Below are 27,000 nucleotides of genomic sequence, written 5' to 3'. Positions count from 1 at the left end.
CACGGTGATAATGGGAGTTACATCATTCACTACAAATTTTAGGGAAAATAATACTTAGCCAATTTGCTAAATCGTTACACTAGGCAAAATGAAACAATAAAAAAAATAACATAATCTGTAAAATAAAAAACGAATAGACTTTCTTATGTCCTCTCACTTTCCGGCCCTACTACTATTACAACTACTACTGCTAACTCTGACGCCGAACTACTAGCGCGATCCTCCCACTAACTACATGTGATACACACACAAATACACATCTGATCACAGCCGGTATGCATGTTATGCTGGATACGGTTACGACGGCGGCTAACACTGACGAGAACAAGACGTTGAGGGCGTCGCGGCAGTGATCACGCCAAGTCGCACGCGCTCAGATCGCTGGTACTCAGTCCAAGTCAGCGCACACGTTGTCGTTCTCGCGTTTTTGTTATTTTCATGGCACGTGAAATCATATTCATTTATTTTTAAACGATACGTACAATTTTTTACGTTTCACAAGAAAAATAATTAAAAGCATTAAACCATTGCGTGATCTGTGTCACTTTATTGGCGGTTCAGCTCAAAATATTTTATTGTTCTTAATTTATTATTGGCGAAATGTTTATTAAATTGTAATAATCATGTCGAATATAATGTTTAAAGACAAATCAAATCGTCGTGTAACGTAAATAGTACAACATAATAGACCAAAAAACGGCAAGTTAAGCTCGTGCGTAATCTCAGTGGATTAAATCGATCGAACGGCGATGTTAATATTTTTATAAAAGAAGGTAAGTGCCTTATACAATTGAAAAAAATTCGGTTCAAAAGAGTGTACAATATTTCTTATTTGAAGTCATATTTTAGTCGGAGGTGTTAAACCAAAGTGTGAAACAAAGATGAAAAACAAATATATTCCTTTAAAATATTCAATAGAAAAAAACAAAAAATTTATTTAAAGTGAACCAATTTTACAAATTACTATCATTATGGAATTTTTGAATTTGACATATATTTCATGTATTTTTCTCGATTTATCATTAAGGACTTATGAGGTATTTTTTATGTTCATTCTCTATACATTATAAGGGTGCCAATTTTTTTTTCAAATGGAAACATCAAAAAATTATTTATTAGATAATGATCATATAATTAAGAAATGTCTGGTCGTTAACAACTTGACTTGTATTTCAAAAGGCAATAACAATCTAAAGTATTGAATGAAGGTGAGAAATGGGTACTACTATTTTTATCACTAAAAATTTCTCGGTTTCACTCTTCTTACCGCTCAAGTATAAAGAGTTAATAATTTCTGAAATATTCTGAAATAAAGTTGTTACGGACGAATCATTTTCTTAATTAAATATTTGAATATGTAATAAATAAGCTAGTTAATTATAAATGTCTCCATTTAAAAAATTATAGTCGACACCCTAATAATGTATAAGGGATGAACACAAAAAATACTTCATGAATGATGAATTGAAGGAAATGTGTCATTGAAAGAATCAATTAAATAATTGTAATTATTATTATTTGATTAAGTAAGTAGTAAATGATAATCTAAAACCTTTTATATCCATGCCATCTTCTGGGTTTGCTAAGTGGTTTTATACCTTCTGGAGAACCACTTAGAATAATATGTATAAGGGAACTTTCCTCTCTCCATGCATGGCCAGCGCAACAGACCCTTTGGACTCTTAGACAGCGTTTTCGAATTAACTTGTTCAATTTAAAGAAATATCTATTGCCTGGCTGTATTTTTGAATTATTTCCTCTTATATTTTATTTTTGAACTTCTGTACTCTTTTGTATATTTCTAGATTAATGTGTACATCCTGTAAAAATATTCTCTGAACTATCATTTTCTGTTTTTTCACGTTTATTTTTAATTCAATTCATTTTGTCATCTTTAACAATTTATGCGTTTGTTGAATGAGCAGTTCTTTATTTTCTCTGATAGTACTAAATCTAAAACTTTATCTCATCCACTTTTACTATTCTTTGATCACACAAGTGCATTGCATCATCTTTTCCGTTGTTATATTGAATAAAATCTACGATCATCTATATCCTTGTCTTAATACTGTTCTAATTTCGGTTGTTGTCGATTAGGAGTTTTCTATCTGTACTTTTATTTTCGTGTTCAAAATGCTTGGCTTATTAATGTTGACTAATTTTAGTGGAAAACCAAATTGCTTTAGTCTAAACGTTAAAGATTCACGATGAATGCAGTCATAGGACTTTTTAAAATCGATAAATAACATGTGCATCTCATTATTAAATTCCCTCATCTATTGTAAGAATATCCAACCCAACCCAACCTGGTAGTCGCCCAATAAGTTCTCGGTCCATGGCTTCATTCTGTCTAAAATTCAGTTTGACAATATTTTACATGAAACATTGAGTAAGACTATACTTCTGTAATTATTGTACATTTGTCTAACGTCCTTTTTGTAAATAAGACATACAATTGCTGCATTCCAATTTTCTATTAATAATTGTTTTAATTAAGAATTTAAATGACTTACAAAGTTGAATTTGAAATTTATATAAAAGCCATTTTCTCAATGTGTTTTTTTATATAATCATATTTTTTGGAACTATAGACTTGGTAGCCGAAGAAAAATTTATTTATTCGTTTTTAATTGATTTCATCAACCAGAAAATAATTTGGAGGAGAGATTATTATCATTTTATTTTCTCACCAAAAGGTTATTACGACTAAAAATTCAAATACCCCAAATCATTTCGGGGGTAACAACCCCCTACTAGTATCATAATTTTATCCAAGGGAAGCCAAAGGCTCTTAGTTGTTTTGAAAATCTATTGTGGCATAATGAAATTATTTATAAAGGAAATTACGGAAAAGTACATTACCCTTTAATTTTAAAGTTTATACTAAGTGATGTATTGAATAAAGGAAAATAGGCATAATAAAGAATATTAAAAGGTATGCAGTTTAACAACTTTCATTGTTGTATGTTTAGAGTGTTTCATTTAATATGATATATGAAGTTATAATTTTTAATCATAATTCTGTAATATTCGTCAAATTTAATTGAATGTCAATATAACATTAAATTGCATTTTAATATAGAAAAATTAACGAAAAACAAATATATTGATTTTGTTATCATAAGATAATGAATATTTTATTCACTGTGTTAATTTAAATGATGATAATCATTAGAACATCAACTGTACATCATTACGGTATGAATTATCTATGATTAAAATAAAAATATGGTTTAATTAATCTCATTAAATTACAATTGACGTTATACGTAGACTTCACGTTGTAAAATAACTTTCTAGGTGTATTTAAATTTGTGTATTTGATTCCTCCCACACAAAACATGACTTCATTATTTCGGATTTGTATATAATAATATCTTCATCATGTTTTAAAATTAAAACAATGACCGGAAGTTGGTGTGGCTACTATTTAATGTTATATAAATTTGCTAGAAATTATTAGGATAGTATAATCGTAACTATTATAATTTAGCATCGTTGAATGAGTTTTCTAAAAAAAATGTTTATTATAGGTTGTCGTTTTAAATAAATACAAATTAAAAGTTTTAGATAATAATTGACGCTGTTAAGTATATTATTAAAGATTCTGGGAATCAAGAAATTTCGCCACTGTTAGGTATAATTGACTACGATATCTTGTGTTAAAAAAATATCAAATCATAATAAATTATATTGCATTACGTATCCAGGTATGTGTAATTCTTCCCAGTTTAAACTTAAGTAACCTTTCCATAATTTTACTAAGGATATTTTAATATGAAAAGTTGATATTTTTTTTTATAGTGTATTACTCTTCATAAATATTTTATAATGAATAAATATAAGAACTTATTAACAATTATTATAAAAGTAGTTGAAATAAAATGTACACAACGTTTATATAAAAGAAATCAAATATAGTTCACATGAAGTTGAGAATTTTTGGAAACTAGTTAATTTTTAAAATTCAATGAATTTACTATATTTAATATAGTATATTACATATACTAAGATTCACATGCTTGATCAGAAATTATGTCTCAATTTTTAAATAGGCAATGTCTTTTAATATTTGCATTGAATGTTAACTTAAAATTCTGATATCGTGAGAAAATAAGTGAACTAAGTTAAAAAATGATAAAAAATGATATTTTTATGAGTATTTATTAATATTTAATAAAATCTTATTGTCATTTACTATTTGGAAGTTTAAGGTTAACCTTACTACATTATAAAGTTCGCTACTGTGCTAGTTGATAAAAAAAAGCCGAGTGATCTTTTTCAGTCAAAAATATTGTTTGGATATCTTTTGTAAGTTTGAATTTTTAGAGAATCATAATTGGTAGAACTAAAAAATAAGATATTCAGCTATTCCGTTATTTTGTTTTATATTTTAATTTTACCGTCACAAGATTAAGCTTTGTATTAATAAATGGGATTATGGGCGATTAAAGAATGGGTAAATATGTATTTACACTGTTACGATATTCATTTAGATTCTTTTATTATTTAATAAATGTTTTATTAAATCATATTTATTTTCGAGCACAATCTGTTAAGCTGTTAAAGCGATACCAATTTTACATTTGTATTAAAAAAAATCGAGACATGAAAGTGTGTATTATTTTTCTGGCAACTAATTGATCACCGTGAGTGTTTTAGCTAGTAAAGCCAAACAAACTAAATGTATAAATATTAATTTAAGAAAGCAAAGTATGCCGTACAACCGACAACTGTCTTGGCGTTACATCATTGGATTTACAATATCACGTTAACGTGTGTCGATGCCTTTCGTTGTCAGTTACGAGGTGGTAAAAATTGTAGACTATCAAACTTGCATACATAGGCAATAAGGTATTATTATCTTAGTGTGTATTTTGAGTACGACACTCATTCGTAGGCTATTCGCCACATACTATCTGGTGAACGTCTCAGTCTATACTTACTGCATGGCCTGCTTAATACACTACCACTAATGTGACCGCAGTGTGTACGACCATCAGCCTTCCGGATTCTCGGGTAGCCATTGACCTCCAGCGGCGGTAGTAATACGTTCGATCGACGCGACAAGGCCCATAACGATAAACATTGATAATTATTAATACTGTGCTAGAACGAGCAAAACCGTGTCTTTCAGCTAAGAGTTACCGTTGTGTAACGGATATTGGGGTTTTTTTTTATTGTAAAAGAAACAATACATGTATAAAAATATAAGACCAACTGTATTCAAATTTAGTTTAAGTTTTTGGAACTTTTACAAAAAAAGAACTTCTATATGTGTAAACAGAAATGTACGCGTTCAATATTACAATATAACAACAAACATACACGTGAAACTAATGTAAGCGTGTTAAAATCACTCATTCGAGTTTTGAAAGAGAGTATTTTTAAAAGAGCAACAAAAATGTGTGGTTAAAAAATTATTAATTATCCCACTGCAAACATCAGTGCATTACCTCAGCTATTAACATAATAAACGATTACCGTTGAAGTGTATAGTCAATCGTTTATTAGCTATTATTATCCACATCAGAATAAATTAATAATAAATTCGTGATTGCGTATGTATTGATTCAACTAAAACAAATGCGACTGTAGGGAATTTGAGGTCTTAATAGTTATTGTAATGCAGTTGTATGTTCTACGACGACGATACAGGCACGTGGGAAGAAGGTCAAAGCATCGCACATCGACTGTAACCAAATTATTATTTATTGATATTTATACATCATTATTATGTTTTTTTATGTTTTTTTATGTAATAGACGTCGCGGTTACTTAGAAACACAGCTTGTATTATTTTACAAAAAAAAATTCCGAGTTTTACGATTTATTTATTGAGGAGAATTTTTCTATCTGAATTCCGAGGGCTATTTCCTTGTTGCTTAAAATACCTAACAGTTTTCACTCTATTTTTGACAGTTTTAATAGGATTTCTCTCGCCATTGTGATGTGACAAATTTTTAACAATGGAAATAGCGCTTACGAGAATCTCCAAAATATATTTTACCATTACACGCTAATTAAAATTTTGATCTAAGCGTAGGCTGCCAACATATTATAAATATTTATTCACGTGCATTTTTTGAAGAACGTTTATTTTCAGTTAAATTCATTTCAATTGTGTTACAAAATTTGTCAATATTAACGGGTTAATAAATTAGAAAATACAATGAATGAATGATGTTTTTTTAATTCGCTTTTCTTAAAACGAATATGGACTATTTGAAAGTTAAGTTTATGGTAACCATTAATAATATTTCTTTAGAAAATTGACAATAATTCTCAGTAATTCATCAGGCTTAAAAATGACTACCGTATATTTACTGAATGTTATGACTTTAAAATAATATTGGACAATCTTCAATGCGGTTATTAATTCATTTTACCGTAGTAAATTATGCAAATAAATGTAAATATCTTGTTTTCACGTCATTAAAATAAATCGACAAAGATCGAAAGTTATTAATGAGATATATGTGTTTCTGCTCGACATACTCGAAATACTGCCCCTTTTCTCTAATTTCTCCCTCTACTACATATTATTTTCTTTATTCTCCCCTTTTACGTTTAATGCATAAGGCAAATAGTACTTCTGATACCAATCACTCTTTGTAAATTTTGCATTATTGTTTACATATAGCCAATTTGTAAAATGAATTGTCAATTTTGACAATTGTAAGTTCATGTATTGTAATTGTCCATTTTCAATCGAGGTTTGTGTAAATGCTTTTATGCATATATATTACATTTTTCTGTTTTTTAATATTTAGATATGATAAGTGTATTTCTGTGTCTTTGGATTTTACTATTTTATCATTTTTATTTGTTGTTAGTGTTTAGTAATTTTCATTAAGATTTCTGTATATACATTTTCTTAATTTGTAATTGTTAAACTAAACTGTCATGATTTGTTATTTTGGGTTAACGCCCGTATTGTGTATAAAATAAATAAATATTTGCATAAACCGATAGACGTTGTGCTCATTTGTCAGAATTTTCATAGGTAATTTAGATATTGTACTCCAGGCGTGATATACAAAACTGAAAAAGATGATATATGTTTTGAATTTTCTCATTCAGTACACATAAAGTAAACAATAACGAAATTGCTGCGTCACGAACAACAGTGATATAATATCGAAAGACAATTATTCCAAAAATATTAGTAATTATTGCCGATGACAATTATGTGTGTCAGTCAATGAAAACACCTGACATTGGATAAAAGTAGAAATCTAATTCATAAATAGTACCGATGAGGTTGTAATAGAGGAGAAGTACTGAGGAGAACATTTGTTACGTCATATCGCTGTAATTTATTTTTTTAATAAAATAGTATGTTGTTAGAAGGAAAAGCAAATAAAATTGGATGGAAGAAAAGATACACGGTGTATACACCCAACGCCTAGATTGGCAAAATGTGATAATCACGTGTGTAGTTTGAAATTAATGATGTGATGAAGAACGGACGAAAATTGACTTCACAACTTTATTTAATTGAGTTGTAGTTTACAACGTGTCTGTGGGTTACATTGTGATTCATTCGATTCTAGAAATTGTTTTGCGTTCACAATCGTAGAGAAAAAAAATTAGTTAATTATATTGATCTAAATAAAAACATTTTGGTCTGTAGATATTATTAATCTAACGAAAAGCATTGTGCAACTGGTTTTCGACAATAATATCATTACGATATTTGGTTATTTTCAGATTCGAGTAGATTTTGTGGTATCACAAAAATATTCGGTAAATCCGTCGAATACTAAGTTTTTACACTCTACTTTAATGTTTTAATTATAACGACTGGTTGGTTTGTCAAATCATTACGAATATTTTATGTTTGCATTAGTTATATAATTCGGTATACTTAGCTTTCCTAGTGTTACCGGCTACACGGGTNATGTTTGCATTAGTTATATAATTCGGTATACTTAGCTTTCCTAGTGTTTACACGGTTACCGGCCTGTTCAGTAGCTCAATGACGAGTGTTGTTTATTGAACACTGGTAGCATAACAACCGTAAAATTTGGTTTTATTCTTTTCACATCCCTCACATTATAATAATAACGACATCAAAATGACACAACTACATGACGTGGTGAGATAATATGAGATCTACACTACTTTAGAGTTGTCAGTTGTGAACTCGCATTTAGCTTAACTATATAATAATATAAATAATGATAAGTAATACATCAATTCCAAATGTAACTATTTTCGAGTCATGTGTAGTTATTTTTATTTAGATACACTTTCTTAGTCCTTTACTCTATACTTTTTAAGGTTTTCAATTTACATTGCTGTGGGTTTTAATTTTTTATAACAACCTTATGTTAAAGAAAGCTAAACAAAATTGAAATAAAATATTTAAATTCATTTCGTTAAAATTTCGATTCATAAATTTTTTTTTCGACTTGATGTTTAAATTTCAAAATTATTAATAATTATTTATAAGACGTTTGGCTAAAAAACGTCCATAATGGCTTTAAGCGATTTTTAAAAGTTAAAGTATAATAAAAACTATTGTCTCTAATATTATCGATTAAACTACAAGCAACAGATATAAATATACAGTGCACATAACTAATACACTCGTGTTAAACGTGAAATATTAGTTTGTTATTATGCAAACAGTTTGACAAGCTGTTCAAATAGTGTCGCATGTGCATGATAAGTATGCTCGTGTTTTTTAACTCGATCATTATCATTCGAACTAGGACTTTATGTGTTTAGCCTAAGAAACGCCCATGATATCATTCGCCGTTGACCACTTATTACATACTTTTATTTTTATTGCATGCTATTTATTTTAACACGTTCCTTTCCTTTACCATACACTAACCAGAAACAAAACATTGTCACGGTGATCGATTGCATTTTATACCTCATGTTGGATTCATTTAGAATGGTTAGCGAAGTATAAAATAAATAATCTCTATAAAAACAATACTACGTATACGAAAACAATCAAACTATTAATGAAAATGTTAGTTAACTTATTTCAATGTTACTGCTATTCATTACTTTCTATGAAACGCTTGAATTAAAAAGTGGTTAATGAAATTTTAATCAGCAAACTAATATAATAATTTGTAAACGCTTTTTAATACGTTTTAAATATTCCTACTAAACATCTCATAAGAGAAAATTTGATTTTAAATTATTTTCCTTGATAGCTAATATATATATATATATATAATTTATTAAAATGATACTGATATGAAATTCATTTCATTCAATATTGTGTAAGCTGAATGATTGTTTTATAATATTAGTATTGCTCGTAGGCAAATTGAAAGTATTTATATAGAACATTATCATAAGAAACGGCGAGTTTTTAATTTAAAATATCTAAAGTAATGTCATTTAATCTACACTGACATAACTATTGAGTAATTTCTTTTCATGCGTTAAAATTAATCAAAACGACCGTGTTTTAGTAAAATGTTTATATTGTACTTATATTTAATCATAACTTTAACTAAATTTTATTCACCGATTAGTATTTAATTTTGAAAATAGTTATACCAAATATTCGATTACTAACTTAAGTATAGTTATACTTTGTACATTTTACTCTCTGTTATCTATTTGATATCAAAAATAATAAATTGCGTTTGAAATAATATTTAAGATTACTATGTACATCTGAAATAAATAACAATTATTTAAAATATAATATGGAATTGGTAATTACTTTTTAAACTTCATAAATAAACAAATTACAATAAATTCATGTTTTGCGTTTGAAGTTTATACAGTCAAATCGTGAATAGTTAACCCCATCAAATTGCTTTTTTAACTTGTGCCGGAAAAAATTAATTTTACTTGCTATTGTTAGCACTTTATTTTATTGCAAATTGATTAATTGGATTCCGTTCAATTAGCTAAGGTCTATAGATATTAATGTGTTACAAATATGGATACTTTGTATGTGCATTACAATATTTGGTGAAATGGTTAACGTTACATCGATACAAAAGATAAAAACTTAAAACTGGGATTCCCGCTGTGACTGCATGACCATCACAAGAACATGTCCTCCGAAGTCATGAAGAAGACACGTATAATTGGGGTACCCTACGAGAACCTATCTATAAATCATCAACGTGACGACTATTCGCATAGAAAACTTTCTTCTTCCACTAGGGTCCATGCATTCATAGTTGCCACATGGAGAATGGGTCACGACAGGATTATCAGTCGGTCGGTGTTTAAACCATGTAATACACAGTGTATAAGTGAGGTGCTGAGTTGTAGTGCAATGTTTATAGTATATATGTATACAGTAATGTGAGTACGATGATAACAACATTAAACATAGTATCCTTAGTACGGGTGTGATAGCATCCAATATGATGGCAGGTGCAACTGTAAAAATCTTAATTGTACTTATTTTCAAACAAAAACTATACATTCTTACACTTGATAAAAAATAATGTGTAGGGAAATAATTATTTGAATGGTCTTAATAAGTTTATTTTTTTTATATATTCATTATGAATTGCGGTAACGGGAAACCATTAAATTCATCCCTTTCTCTAGTTAAACATCCATGACAAGGCTCAGTCTTTACTAATAAGAAAAGAGATTAAATTTAAAAACGATCATTATTTTACCTCTTTATAAAATTTGTAAGAATCTGCTTAATTTACTAACACCGTGAAAAAACACCACGAGGTTCTTACAAATTTAAATAAAATGTGAAATCTTGATAGAGTATGACATTATGCAAATAAAATGAATACATAAAGAATTTAAAGAAAAAATGCCCAATCGATATCGTTAGTTTTAACGCGTGGTCTTTAATCAGGAAGTAAAAGTTTTACTCTAATACCGGTCAAACGATACAGTGATATAATTGAATAATATGTAACACTAAACACTAAATGTATAATTATTTTATATCATTTGAGATTCTATAGACAATACTATAAAAATATTTTTTAAAACAAAAATTACCACGAACGAGGAGAATTAGACTTATATAGAAGTATACAATCGTATATAAAAATTGAACTAATAGCAACACTATGAATATGAAATTTGTAATAATTATGTTTCAATAAATATACTGCATATCAATATTTGCCTAGCAATGTGTATTTGTACTCTCAATTTTCAAACTGTCTTCACTCACACCAGGACCTTATCTCAGATTCGTTATCAAAGTGTTGCCTCAAGAGACCAGGCGCTTCTTTGGATACGTCAACGCTAATTGGCATCAAATGAATATATTACAATAATATTTACACTTTCCATAAAAATTACTGTATGGTTGTTTACCGGATGTGACAAATTTTGCATATTATTAAATATGCAGCCAACTTTGTTGTTGGCGACAAGTCGACATACGTGATAATGGAATCTAAATACATTCAATCGTATTCAACGTGCGTGAACCTAAAGTGTCATCCACTTTATAAGAAATACAACAAATTTGGATTGCAATCAAACAGGATTTACTTACTACATGGGTCAAAACTTGGGTGCCGCTTACAGTTACTAATGTTGGTCATCTTAAAAAAAAAACATTTGGCGTGTAATAATATCAGTTGATCGTGATATGAGTGAGATGGTTAATGACAGTTTAATTGTTGATGATGTCTAAAAATCTGGGCTTCGGTAGAGTGATGCGCACGAATAGCGGGCGGTCGTATTTGGCATCACGGTCTGCATAAATCACTGTCCTCTAGTTATTACGGAATTTCGCTGATATGTTTAACCCGAACGATCAATGCGGCAGTAATAATAATAATAATAATAGTTCCCTGTTCACAACAGCGAAAGTGGACTTTGTTAAGAGTTTTTTTTTTTATTATGTAAACCGCGTTCAATTATTAGTCAATACACCATTTGTTTGAATATGTTCAAATTTATACAATATCATTAAACAACAACACCGTTTCTTTAAAAACAAACACGACCGATGGATGTGAGTCATTTAGACGATAAAAGTGATCTCCCGACTGGCTAGTACATAATTATGATTTCTATGCTGCAGCGTACGACGTCATACACTTCCTAGATCACATCTTCGTGTAATTCTCCGGATTCGTATCAGTTAATTAATCGTTAGTTCGTGGCATGTTACAGCATGACCGTTACATCGCAAAAGTAACAATCATTTTAATGTTAACACATTGTTAATAAATAGAAAATAACGCTCAGCTTCACTGGTGTGCACTTTCGGAAGCAAAATATTATTTAGATTAATAATTCATTTAAACCAATGAAATTAATAAGATTATTCCATAGCTATATTATGTAATCGCAACAAACCTTATAATATTTTAAAATCTGACATAGTTGTCAGTTAGATTTACATTCAGCTAAGAAACCTTCGCTTAAAAAATAGTTCTTGATGGCTTTCATTAGTTATACACAAAAAATTTATGAGTGTCAATTGGTGTAACTGTCATTTATATATTTAATAATGAAAAATCAGAAATGAGAATTGATTAGGAATAATTTTATCAAATCAACCGGAATAGGTGTGGAGTGCATGGCGACAAATCGCATCATCATTGGTAAAAGCAGTCTCATTCTAACTGGGTTCATTAGAACTTTTTTTCACAACACTTAAAATACACAATTACTCATTACAATACAATACCATGTGTTTTTTTTTTCAATATGATTAGTGAATGACTTGATGACATACAATGGAATACCGTACTATAATGATATATACATACATGATGTGTAACGCAATACGAACAGGTAAAGAAATTCGATGTATTTGTTAAAAGCGAAGGACGTTTAAGATTTTGTAAAGCGGTTTTTTTAAGTGCAAAATTAAAGTTATTGTTCATTTTGAAAGTAAATGATCGATTATCAAAGAGATTCAAATTTCGTTATGGTTCAGGCACAATTCTAATGTGATTAAAACGTTTTAGATTAATTACATGTGATAATTTCTACCAGACGGAGTCATAAGATTATAATATTGTTCAGTATTAGATTTACTGTTTAACTAACGTACACCTGTATAATTGTCGTGTCAGATTCGTTATAATTCGATTCATGCAATTTAAATGACAGTAATACTTTTAAGGCTACACTTAAGAAATGATAGATAAATCATACGTGTGTCATTATTTTTTAATTGAACGTATTTCCTCGCATTTAATTAGATCGGCTAAATATTTTGTTTCTTATTCTCTCAGCCGTAAATCCTAACCTTTAGATTTACAATATTACATTGCGCAATTACACGGATGAAAACATACGCCTCAATAAAAGTCGTTAATATTAGAATAACTAAAATTGCTATCATACATGTTGTTTATTTTTACAATTAAAAATATACCAATCGTTAATTCAAAATTTCAATGCCATTTCTATGTACTTTTTCTTTACAATGATTATTAGTTAATTTAGTATATGGTCGCTCAGTACAAAACAAATGAAATCATATAGTCTTAAAGTCAAGGAAAATAATGGGTTAGCGTTATACGAAAATGGAGAAGTAAAAAAACTCATAAAAATTAACAATAATTCAAGAAATACCTAATGATTGTAAATTTTATAACGAAATTATTGAGTGAAAAATGACACAATATAAATGATTATTTAACGGAAATAATAATTATTATAGTATTTTTCATAATCGAAACAAGGGTGGAAAATTTATTTATTTTTATTTTGGTTGTATATTTTTAAATTATACGTGCGTTGTGGTTAGTCAATTTGACTACTTAAAATATTGCTTAATATGCATTAAAACAAAAAAAAAGATGACTTGCACACAGTCAAAACTTTTAGTAAAATTTTTTTCTTTTATGCTAATCATTTGAAATTTCAATGCAGATTTCAATTAAGTAGACACATCATCAAGAAACAAGTTTGTTGGTTTACTCGTGTTAAATCGTATCTTATCAAAGACGTATTATCAATCAGAATAGTGATACCTATGGTGAGACAACATATGACGAGATAAACATCTTAATAATTAAGCATTCTTTAAACAAAAAATCGTTAGTTATTATTGTTTATGTTATATAAAGGTAATGCAATTTCTGTTATTGATACAGCTTTAATATTAAGAACACTGATAACTTTTTTTTGTCAATTGTTTCAATGCGGTTAATTACACATTATAAATATGTGAAGTAAAATTTTCTAAAATGTCATCATAATGTTCTTTGTGTTTTGATAAACTTTTCTAGCTACTTCATTGAGTAAGTTTTAAACTCCTCTTGTGTCTAAAATTAAAAATTTCACAATTTATTAAATTGTTTGCCGTAAGCAGTTATTATTATTGCTAGAGTACCAATTATGTTTAAATATCTTTAATTGAAATAAAATTTCAAATTACATAGATTTATTTGATAAAATTCTTGCCACATCCATCTTATTATAAACTCCACTAACGAAAAAATATGTCATAAGCTAATTCAGCAATGACAAACTGAAGGTGTATATTTTATGAATGTTATTACCATTTTAATTGTTGATGGTTATCTAATCTCGACCACTATCCGGGTGGTTATCTAATCTCGACCACTATCCGGGTGGTTATCTATGAGTCAATCTACACTTCTATTTATTTGTNATATGTCATAAGCTAATTCAGCAATGACAAACTGAAGGTGTATATTTTATGAATGTTATTACCATTTTAATTGTTGATGGTTATCTAATCTCGACCACTATACGGGTGGTTATCTATGAGTCAATCTACACTTCTATTTATTTATTTAATATGACGTTATTATTATTTATTATTTATGATTAGTTGCAGGGACATCCGGACGACGAAAATTTCACCAAGCCCGATGAGATCAAAATGTTGCTGACATTTCTACTGTCTGGTGAGCAGAAATAGTAAATTTTATAGTTGATTTAAAAAAAATTATTTAAAAATATACAGGTGTTCAGTAAGTTAGGAAACAGTTAAATTGTTACAAACAATGAGTACAATAGAAATTCGTTTCCTTATTTACTGAACACCCTGTATACATACTTAAAACACAATAGTGTTTTAAAACAGAACAATTTATATGTCATTAATAAAAATTAAGGTTTATAAAATAATTGTATTTGGTTGAAGGAAACTCTCAACCTAGTCACGTACACACAAGGAAAAATACTGTGTTGGAAAGACGAAAAGTCGATAAAAAAAACAATCCACTACTAAATTTATTTTAACAACTCTCTCAATTATTTCGTTATGTATTATATAGGTTTTCAGTAAGTAAGGAAACAGGTAAATTGTTATAAACAATGAGAACAATAGAAGCATGTTTCCTTATTTACTGAACACCCCATATATCTGGTAACTATTGTGATTCAATACTTATTGGATTGTTTTCAATTCTTATAATTTTGAAGTATGTCTTAGGGATTTTCTTACAAATAGTAAGCTATTGTTTTAGTAATAGCTTGTGTCACATGTTTTTATTGAAAGTGAAAAATATATGTTTCAAGATAGTTTTTTATATTTAAAAATTATAAAAACATATTCATGAAAATATAAAAAAAAATTAATTTATTACTAATAATATATGATAAATTGAAATAAAATATTAATATTATTGTATTAATAAATAATATTTTGATTTTGTAAAAAAAAAATGTGTCATTTTTTTCAATTTTTTTTTTATTAATTACAAGAAATAAAATTATTACAATAATTAAATATTTATAATAAATTGTTACCTTATGAAAGCGATTTATTCGCTTTTAAATTTTATATTTTACACAAATCATTAAAATCACTTGGTCTCGGGTGACTTAACAGTTTTTCACAATGAGTATCCTTGTAAAACTATAGTTTATAATGTTAAATAAACATAATTTTACATGATAATAATTTGGGGTAAGGGCGTTTAATTAATTTCTCAATGATATTGAAAAATATTCTAACAAAAAGTAGATTTTTTTACTATAACACGCCTAAGCGTTTCTACACTAATCATTTATTCATTGAATGGTTTGTTCAATAATCTTTTATAAAATAGTAATTAATTGCAATTTCCGTTTTCCGGAAAATATAACTGATATTAAACACTTACGAGAAATTAAAAATTTTGTTTATGTATATTCTTAAACACCTTCATTGATTCTCTTGGATTAGATACACCAAATATAGATTTACATCGTAATTTAGTTTTACTATTACATGAAAGTATTACATATTTTTGTTATTTTTAAGATTTATTTTATAATTACTTACATTGTAACATGAATAGTTTTCTGTTTTCAATAACAGCCGCTGTTTCAAACTTATTTAATGTGTTAGACATTTATGGTCAAACCTACGGCTACTGGCTAAAATTAACCAGACTACCGTCTTCTATAAAAAAATTTACACTGTGATTGAATTAAAAATAAAAAGCTAACATGCACTCAAACCGGTTGACTAAGGTTTACTATTATAACTATTACTAGTATATCCTTGTTGTTACACCTGTCAACTTAAGTGTGCGTTATTTTTAAGGATATTGAATTACATTGATCGTATATAAAGCAAAGTGGCTAGTAGTTTTGTCAGATAATTCTAAAATCAATAAATGAATCATCATATATCATGTTTTCTGCTATGTGATTCAAGAGGTAATCAATTTAATGTCGGAATTTCTAAATAAAATATTCTGCATATGCTTTATTTTTTCTATTCGACATCACTTAAAACATTTTATAAAAGATCTATTGGTTCTTCTCCTTCATCTTATTTCGATTTAATTGGGGTCGGTCACCTTATTTCATTTCAAAATTCAAATAATCATTCACATCCATCACATTTACAATAGTTCTCAGACATAGTTCCATACATCATTCTCGCTATGTAAATTTCTTATTTACCACAATAGCTCTATACATTCTGCTAATAATACTTGAAATTTATTAATCCCTATGATTTTATAAATAAATATTTTTTAATTGGCTGCTTCAATAAAATATTGTATCACCATAATAAACCTTAAGATACATTAGCTCTCATGTCTTAATAATTTTTTTTTATAAAATACCAATATGTAAATGTAATAGAAACAAATGTATAAGTTATATTTGTAACAGTATTTCAATTGAATAATATATATTGTGTCGATTATTATTATTATTATTATTATGCGTATGCCAATTACTTTCTGAACTAATTCTGGACTTGTTTTTTGATCTCGAACAAACCGGATATTACAGAATGTAAAACAATTTTTACGTATCTCACATAACAGTAATAATAAGATCAATTTCCGGATTTATTTGTCATTTCAGCCACTGTACAATTAAAGCGAAACACTTCAATTACTTTTGTGCCACTGATTGAGTGGGTTTTCTTTTCGTATTTTATTGCTAGTAATATGTCTAATAAACCTACACGATGAAACTTTCAAACAGTTATACCAGCAATAGGTAGAAAATATTATTTTTAATTAATGGTACCTAATATACACAACAAATTAACAAATTGTATTCCATTAACATACAACTAAATTAACTAAGGAAATAATTTTAATTACTACCTCTATCTTTTGATTAAAAATTTTATTTAAATATTTAACAATAATTAACTGAAGATTCGCTTTTGGAAATATTTGAATCGATTAAAAAAGTAATGCTTTATAAGCAAATTACACCATTATAATTTTACATTTAAATATTCACGACTAATCACAACTGCCAATTATCTTATCCAGAGACTTTAACGCTATATATTATACACACGTGTACCCATAAAATTCTAAGGTGTTTCTAAAACCGTTATAATTTATCTTTTTATATTTTGACTAATTTATCTTATTGAAGATAATTTTTAGAACGCAACTCATTGCATAATTTATTATTTTATTAAAATAGGAAAAAGCGAGGCGTTAAATTATATTTAATTCTAACTTATACGTCGTTCATAATTTATATTATGTAAAACATTGTAAATTATTGTTTTACGAGAATAATTTTTATATTTATGTACTAAGATTCTTTTTATCAAATAGAATGTGCTTTAGACTATTGCAAATGATTTCTTATCTACTAGATAAAATTAATAAGTTATTACAAAATACTAAGTTAGAATTTAATATCATGAGGTCGCGATGAAAAGTATAGTTAATAAAAAAACAACATTTGAATTAATATCACTTTTAAACTTACCAAATAATTTTAGATCATTTTATCATTTTATCTTGTGAGCATTACTATTTTATCGCTTAACACATTAGAGCAACACTATGTACCAATATTTGTACTAACAACTGACTATTTTTTTTATGATTATACGATAAAAAATATTTTATAAACTTCGAAGTCTATAATGATTATTTTTAATTTTATTATATAAAAAAAAAATGATAATTAAGTTTTTACTTTCATTAAAGTTTAATAGTTTATTTGTTTGTCACTATTAATACTCGATAATGACTTGAACATTTTTAAAAACTAGTTTAGACGTAATCATATAATAAAGCGTTCCTAAATATAAGTAACATTGCCCAAAAATGTAGTATGACCCATTTGTTTGTATTACAAGTGACAAGACTTTCCGGCCCCTTGGGATTTGTTAGATAATGTGAATAAAAAAACGTTGGTGGCTCTCAATAAAAATCAAAATATGAAAACTCATTTACTTGATTATCAATGAAAAAGTTTAATTCATAAGCCGCACAGAAAACCAGTCGCTATAGGCTTAATTATTATACTGCTTTTAATTGTCCAATACACCTGTCATATATTGTTTTCCAATTATTCTCACGCGTCACAATGTCAATTAAAATACTAATAATTATTGAAATATTAGCATAATATACAATTATTAGTTCATTATCAATATAAATAGTATATTTAAATATCAATTAAAAATATTAACTAATAAAATCACAACTTAACCAAATTGTAATCATTTATATCTCGAAAAATGAGTACAATCTTTATTTTATAAATTTACAACAAATAGTTACAAAAAGAGCTGACAAATAGAGCTGACAAATAGAGGATACTTAAAATTATTATGTTACACTAGCAATATACGAACTTATATGATAAAAATTCTCGCAAAGGTTCAAAGGTGATGGTAGAAATCTGAGAGTGCGTAGGCACAAAAATATGATATATTTTTTGTGTGATGTTAAAAAAGAAAACATTAATTAAAACTTTTATAATGACATATGATATATGAACGTGAAGCCTGTATGGGTCGAGATTAAAATTGTTAAATTAGAATTTAATGTAAGTGTATTATTTAAATTTGAATTGTTTGATAATAATAATATTTTACTTTATTGGTAATTTATCAATGTTTTTATACAACAATTGCAACAATAAATAACTTATTCACTGAATAAAAGTTTATTGACCAGTATTTTTATTCAAAATCTATATCACATACTACACTTTTTTTATTTTATTCACTATATTATAATATAAATTTATCAAAATAATGTTTAGTTAAATTTAGTGTATTACAATTATTTTGTATTGTTTCAACACCATAAATATGCAGTACTACTCAAATAAAAACTAGCCAATTTTGTAAAGCTGAGAAGGTATTGGTTTTACTAAGATGTGTTTTTTTTTTTTTTTGTGTCTGTTACCACTTTTTCTCAGCTCTCACCGAATCGATTTCTTTCAATGATACGTCAAAAGATCACAAATCGTATCTAGTCGAAGACATTACCCTCAAAAATTGAAAAAAATTCCCTCATTCCTCGTAAATGGGGGAAACCTCCGAAAAAATTACAAATTAAAAAATGGCTAATTTTCGAAATTTTTTCAATTTTTTTTACTAAAAACTGCCCTAACTTTTTTAAAAATAAACATATCAATATAATTCTTTTTTTTATAGATGCATGATGTCATTACCTATCATTTGGTATATTTTTTTTATAAATCTGACTTTTACCTGCCCACAGGGGGGGATTTAAAATGACATCTTTTTTACAAAAAATTAATTTTTTCAACTTAAATTTTGAAAGTGTTCCGGAAAGTCAGACACTTTTATATATATCTTAAATTAAAGCTAATCTAATTTACTTTATTATGCAAAAAAAAATTTCGGACTTTATTTTATCTTCAGGGTGAAAATGGCTACCAAATGCTATTTTTGTGTGAAAATTTTCGATTTTGTATTTTACATTTTTAACTTTATAATTCTATAACTTATTGAAAAGTGTATTGATCAATATAATTTTTTTATGGGAAATACTATTTTTTAATAATCCCTTTTTCATTCGACATACTTTATCTTAATCAGAATATTAATAAGGAACTAGCAGTTTATGAAGCTTTTGAAATAATCCACCATTTTTTTAAAATTAAACACTATCTAAAGATTTGCATCGAAGCGTTTATTTTTGATAGTGATTTTAATCACTGTCAGATATCATTATACTTAATCCAACTATGCCACGTCACCACTGTGCCGCGACCCCCCTGTGCTGGGGTTTTTTTTTTAACAATGTACTCGTGTTGGTAAAAATAATTATATCAATGGTATTCTTCATTAAATTTTTGAAATACGAATTTTAAATAGAATGGTAGTAATGTAGTATTGTAGTTATTTTTACCATTCTAAATATATGTTTAATGTCCTTTAAAAATATGATTTCCCAGTATTATCATAAAAAAGAATTTGTTGTGAAGTTAACCTTTCAAATATCATAATAACCCTTCAAAATGGTTATTTCAGTCTTTCAATGCTGCTAATATAATATAATTCATAACTAAGCGCATGTATATTGAGTACTATAAATTTATTTTCTTATTACTAAAACATATGGTATGTCTTCTAAAATTAACAGCCTACATGACATAATAACTCTATTTTTAAATCTTTTCGTAGCTATTTGACTATGCATACATCTTATATTGCGATAGTTATTATTTAAATTAGCAAACTACTACAAGTACATACAGACTCTCTATTTATATATTAGGTACATACTGTACTTAATAAAATTGTTTGATTCATTCATGTAACATTACAGAATCATGTGTTAAAATTGGAATTGGAATTTAAATCAAGCCAATGGATATCTGCACATAAAGTTTAAACCATATCATTGGTATCATAGATGTTTAATCATATCGTCGATGAACCTGGCGTATGTAATAAAATCATCTTTTAACACTCCATGTTAACAGATGACCTGATTACCTGCTAAAATAGTTACAGCATTAATATGTAAGACATAATTGGTTGTATATCTAACCTACCTGAACTTTTTAGTCGACTAGTGTTTAATGTTATGTTAGCAAATTGATGACTCTTTATAACACACGAAAATCGGTCAATAAAAATTATGATATTTTGTGTACCTCGTCACGAAGTATTGTGTGTAGTAGTGAATGTAATATATTATTATAACGACAGTAATTCTCAAATATGAATATTTTCTTACAAGCCGCCAAATGTATGAGGACGCCCAAAGCGTCAAAACGGACAGAGATTAGCTTTCACCGTGGGAACGCATGTGCTTTTTATTCGTAGATCTTCGATTTACATCGTTAACGCAATTTGATTGATTTATGCGGTGAACTCTGTTGACTGCAAGTTTACCAGGAAAGAGGCGTTTGTTTAAAATAACGCATAATGCACATTATCTTCAGTCGAGTCGAATAAAAATTCGATCATGCAAATTATTATGAGCATTACGACAATGCATCGTAAACGGAATTCAATGGGAAGACTACGAGGTCCCCTTGTATATAAAGCACACGTTTAGATTGGCCCGCTTTTATTGTTTAATAAAAGTTATAATCAGACGTGTGCGAAACAAATTCATCTGAAATTCACTAGTTTCTTCTATTGACTTTCATATTTTTTTTTTATCACGACTTTACCAATAATTATTATTATTACTCATTATAATGAGTCCAAAGACCTTTTACTTAGATTTCAACGGTACATCATCATTATAGATCACGCAACAATATATATCATAATATTTTTGACGATTTAAACTCTAATGCTAAATTTTCCCCTTTCAAAAGTTTGAACATTTACTTTAAAGTTGTCTCAAGAGACAAATTATACTACTAGAATAAATAACATAACATTCATTAAGAATTAGCAAACAGGTATTTATTTATATTATATTTATAAATATGATATTCAAGGAATTGAATTTATTTTAAACATTTAGGTGTTATTGCTATTATCATACTCTGCTGCTATTAAGTTGTTCATAGATTAAAACAATGTATACCTATTTCAAAGTTAAAATTTTATAACACTGTGAGAATTTTAAAGATAAAAATTATTACAATACGTCATTTGAAATTTAGTTTTTGTTTTAAAATTGTAATTGTACCACAATTTCTAATTAAAATTAACGACTCGGTCAATAGATATTTTATTTTTGTTCAAAATAGCCATCAGTTTTTTATGACTTTAATGTGCGAAATAATTAAAAAGTTTTAATATTTTTTAGATTTACTCATTTATATGTTGAATTCCACATTTATAAAAACAATTCAAGTTCAAATATGTGTTTTTATGAAAACTAATATTTTAACGTCTATAATATACTAAGTTTTCTAAATTACATTATAGTTATAAATAAATCAACCAGTTCTATATAAAATCTTTCTAATATTTAAAATTTTTTAATAAAGTAAAAATAAAATTGATAGAATTAAATTTTATGTTTCAATCGATTCATTGATATTCTTTTACATCCACAAATTGTTTTTGGGCGCATTTCCAGTTGCGGTCAAATGCATATTTACAATTTTTATTTGCACTTCGGTAGAATGACGTAGCGATTAAATATTTGTCTTTGAAAAACAATAGAAAGTATCTATATATTCTACACTACAGCTAAAATAAAATATTATTAACACACACATCGCGTTGATACGTGTCTTGATTATAATTATATTATATTGTGGCCGTGGCCTAGGAAAAACCACGTGCAATTTTTTGCCTGTTTTATTAATGATAGAAATTTTATACGGTCAATAGTCGAGTGCCACTCACGATAAAGCGTCGTTAGTATATTTATGTCATTGCCACTGTCATTGAAAGTTGACTAAATTGTTGATATTTCTACGAGATTTTTTTTTTTATTGTTCTATAGAAATATAAACAAAGTTCAATTTAAAATGGACTTTATCAAAAATTATATGACAAAATGTGCTATAAAATAACACAGAATCTCAAAAAAAAAAAAAAAAAAAATAGATTTTTGGGTTTTTATAGTATTATCAATACTCAGTAAACATTTGAGACTGGACAAGAAACAAATAGCTTGGAATATCGTTCAAAATATAAAATTACTTTGACGAGAAAATTTTTTTTTTTTTATTAAAATTTGGAAATTTGAGTTTCCGTTTTATTTTTTTTTTAGGCATTGGTATTTTTATCAATCATCATCTACTATGAAAATATTCTATTGATGAAATGTGGAATTTCTTGTAAATTTTCTTAAGTTTATAATGACGACGTAATTTTATGAACTTAATTATTATTATGTCTAAATTAATAATCAATTAACTGATATAATAGTTTTTAATTAAACATGAAATAGAGTCAATATTAAAAATAAATGCACAAAGAATTAAATTTGAATAGTGTTTTTTTTTTATGAAAAGTTAATAGTCGTGATCATTTCTCTGGAATTTTATTTTTTTTAATAATTATTATATGGTCTTAAAAAATGAATTATTTAATTTGGTTCATAATATTTTCGAAGTCTAAACGAGTATTAATAACAAATTACCTAGATTACGATCAAAACTGCACAATATAATAGATATTGTTTGCTTTGGCTAAATAATATTTTATCGGGTTCATTCAATTCCAACAAACAGATTACTTAATAAAGTGAAGTATTCTATTATGGGTCACAATACGAGGTCGTATAAAAAAATAATTAACACAATAAAACGGTAAACGGTGTCGCCCAATTATTTATTTATCATAAATACTTTTTATAGAATAATTGTATTTCTATATTATATGTATTTATATATTATATCATTGACAACTCGTATGTATTTCAAAAGAATGAGATATGTTGTTTACTTATCGTTTTTTAACGTTAATTATCTCTCTAGTTTTTGAAAGTGCCACTACACTTTATATTCGTGTGTGTGGCGTCTGCCCTTGGACATATGGTCACGGATTAAGAATGTATCAAAACTCGGTAATATTTCTAAGTTACCTTGAGATAGATATTTTCTTAAATTTAATTTCGACTCTAAATAATTTGAAGTCGCAGGAATAGTCTATTTAAATCCAGCGAAATGGATGCGTACGACGTTGTCATCATGTTAGAAATGATTAGCTCAAAAACATTTATGATTTTTGGTGTGTTTGTTGATTGTATTTGCAAAATATTTTTTTTGTTGCAAAGTAAAAAAAAATGTAAAAATGTATCAAATTGATTGAATAATTAAATAAATATACACTTATAAATGGGTTAAAGCTTTCATGGATTGTCTTGTTGCTTGAAGAGCTTAAGGATGTATCTATGTCCATATTCGAGCAAAAATATACACTAAATAAATAATGTTATGTTCAATCGATTTTCATACTTGTAAAGATTGAGATAGTTTATTTAATGTATCGAACAGTGTTATATATCCAATACTGTTATGTATTGAATGTGTAATCGTTGGTAGTAGAAATCTGATTATCATTTCGTTTGCCTACAGGTCTTGTAAAAAGCGTAACATTAAAAATCGGTAAAAAATGTTTTAACAAATGTTAACAGAGCAAAGTAATCTACAACTAAACTAGATCTGTACATGATTGCAGCACTTGCTTACGTATTAATAATTACTTTTAGTAATTAGTTACCACGAAATTAAAGTAAACATATTTTGTTCTTACATTAACATATTTTTGAAGTGTTCATAACTACTTTCGTTCCTAATGAGTGTAATGTTCGACTTGTCCTATAGACACGAGTAAAATAACGGCCTAGGTCAGCGTTAACACTGATTATGGCAAAAACAATGCGTAGATATATCGTCCGGATGTTTTATCAGTTATGTAACGACGAGGTCGAAAAAGTCACTTGATAAAACACCTATTTCATTGTCACTGCGCGTACCGTTGCCCTGTTTGCGTTGTTGACCGTTCGGTTGAGCAATAGAAACGCCTGCAATCTGCAAAACGCGGATCGAAAATTAAAACTTAAGTCCAAGGTCTATATAATTGTTATGCTACTTACATGTACAATTCAAGCTATATTAAGATTTATTTCTGCTTATTAGGCTAATGACGCTTTATGTTCGAATCGTTTAACGGATAACGGTAAAAAAGTTTTTTCAAGCAATCACTGTAATAAGTGATTGTAAGTATCATCGTTAAAATCGAATTTAAGACGAATTAATAAATCTCACAGTAGCCAGTGTTATGAAAGAGATTTTATAATTATTTTAACTAAAAAAAATATAATTTTTTAATTATTTATCTGACAGAACTTTTATCTGACAAATTTAATTAAAAGCAGATAGTAAACTCTCCATGAAGAATTTTTTCTAACTTCAATTTGATTCGAAGGGATTTTTATTAAATACAATATTGAATTATTCGTCTACATCGAAGTAGTAATATCTTAACGATACCAAACAAACATGATGTTGTTTGAAAATTTATCTTCACCATTTTGAAATTAAAATGTAATTTTTACGTATTTATAAATTTATGTTAGTGTCGTAGATTTTGAAGAGTGAATAATAACTTTACAATATCTATTGCATTAGATTCACAATGGAGTATTGTTTACATTTTTTTTGTTATCATAAGTGGCGTGGTGTTTTACCGTAGGCGCCTCTAAATAGAAATAAAAGGGTAAAAAGTAGGGTCATGCTTGAGTGCCGAGGCCACTTTATACGGACCAAGAATCAGTTTAATAGAACGTTTTTATTATTCTTTCCTTGAAACTTATTTTTTTTTACAATTGATATTTTTTTTAAACATCTTTAATCCCTTTAATATTTTCATCAATAATCTATCATTGTCATTTTTTACCGTATAATTATCAACGAATTTGGCAGTTTTTATTGTCCAGGCTGTAATTTTGCTAAGCCTCAATTGTCTTTGTATTTTATACGCTACCGTGGCTCAATTTCAAAGATTTTTAAAATTGCATTATACAACAAAATTGTTTATAAAAATAACCCAAACCTGCTTAGAACATTACCATATTGAATCACATGTTTCTTGTTTTATGCCAATAAGTGTTAACTAGCACTTCTGGTATGCTTGTAGGTACCGTATGTTTGACTCGATAAACATATATTATTATCTAATATCTGCAGTTTCATCTAGTTCTAAATTTTTAGTCATTATTTCTAAACTGTACTTTGGGGATACTAGTTTAGTATTTGAAGCTTGTTAAGGAAATTGATTTTTAGAATTTAGAACTCAATTTGCTACTACTCAACAATTAATGTAAAATCAGGTTTAAGATTATTTTACAAACCCACATATTTATGAAATAATAATATATATGTTTTGTACATATAAAAAAATTCAATTATTCATAATAAGAACTTACGACTCGTTCAATCGAGGGTCTCGTCAACGTCACTATATATATATATAATAAATAGCTTATACGATTAATTTTATGTACTTTATTGCGTTATAATTTAATATTAACACAATTAAATTTTATAATCAAAATGATAACGGTTCATTTTTATTTTTTAGCTGTACTGTGGAACTGTAATTGCTGGTGGAATGAAGCCAATATTTATGCTTTCGCCGTGCAACCCGGAGTGAGTATTGTTCATAACATAATAATTATTTTACAGGTTAATAGACGCTGTTGTTATTTTAAGTTGTTTATAGGCTGGTCGTATGTGATCGCATAAAAGCCATTGATGAATGTAAACTATAATAATTATAGTTACCTAATTATTAGGTGCCTGAATAATGGCATACTAGGCATCTACTTTAGCATTAATTTAAATAAAATACGTTACATAATTGGGACACTGGTGTTATTAAAATAAAAACGGTTAATGGATATAATTATCGGTATTACGTGTGGCTGTTGACGAAGTAGTTCACAACGAGTCGGACGTTTTGACTTTTGG

At 27.4% G+C, this 27,000-nt stretch overlaps 1 protein-coding gene across 3 annotated transcripts in view; it reads left to right on the top strand.

The window, feature by feature from the left end:
- The first annotated feature begins 299 nt into the window (after positions 1–299).
- LOC126902515 (mucin-2-like) overlaps positions 300–27,000 on the top strand; it is a 37,535-nt gene continuing 10,834 nt past the window's right edge. The window contains exons 1-4 of one of the 3 annotated variants that reach the window (XM_050679879.1): positions 5,629–5,695; positions 13,816–13,921; positions 14,744–14,819; positions 26,612–26,679. In XM_050679879.1, the coding sequence (XP_050535836.1) occupies positions 5,637–5,695; positions 13,816–13,921; positions 14,744–14,819; positions 26,612–26,679 (309 nt within the window). In that variant the 5' untranslated portion in view covers positions 5,629–5,636. Of the gene's footprint in view, positions 774–5,628; positions 5,696–13,815; positions 13,922–14,743; positions 14,820–26,611; positions 26,680–27,000 lie in introns of those variants that run through there. The other 2 variants (XM_050679880.1, XM_050679881.1) reach the window with 2 other exon arrangements.

Source organism: Daktulosphaira vitifoliae, unplaced genomic scaffold (genome assembly GCF_025091365.1).
Source record: "Daktulosphaira vitifoliae isolate Bord-2020 unplaced genomic scaffold, ASM2509136v1 Scaffold_3, whole genome shotgun sequence".
Classification (NCBI taxonomy): Eukaryota; Metazoa; Arthropoda; class Insecta; order Hemiptera; family Phylloxeridae; genus Daktulosphaira; species Daktulosphaira vitifoliae.
The sequence above is the reverse complement of the archived record's forward strand: the minus strand, read 5'-3'. Positions and strand labels throughout refer to the sequence as shown.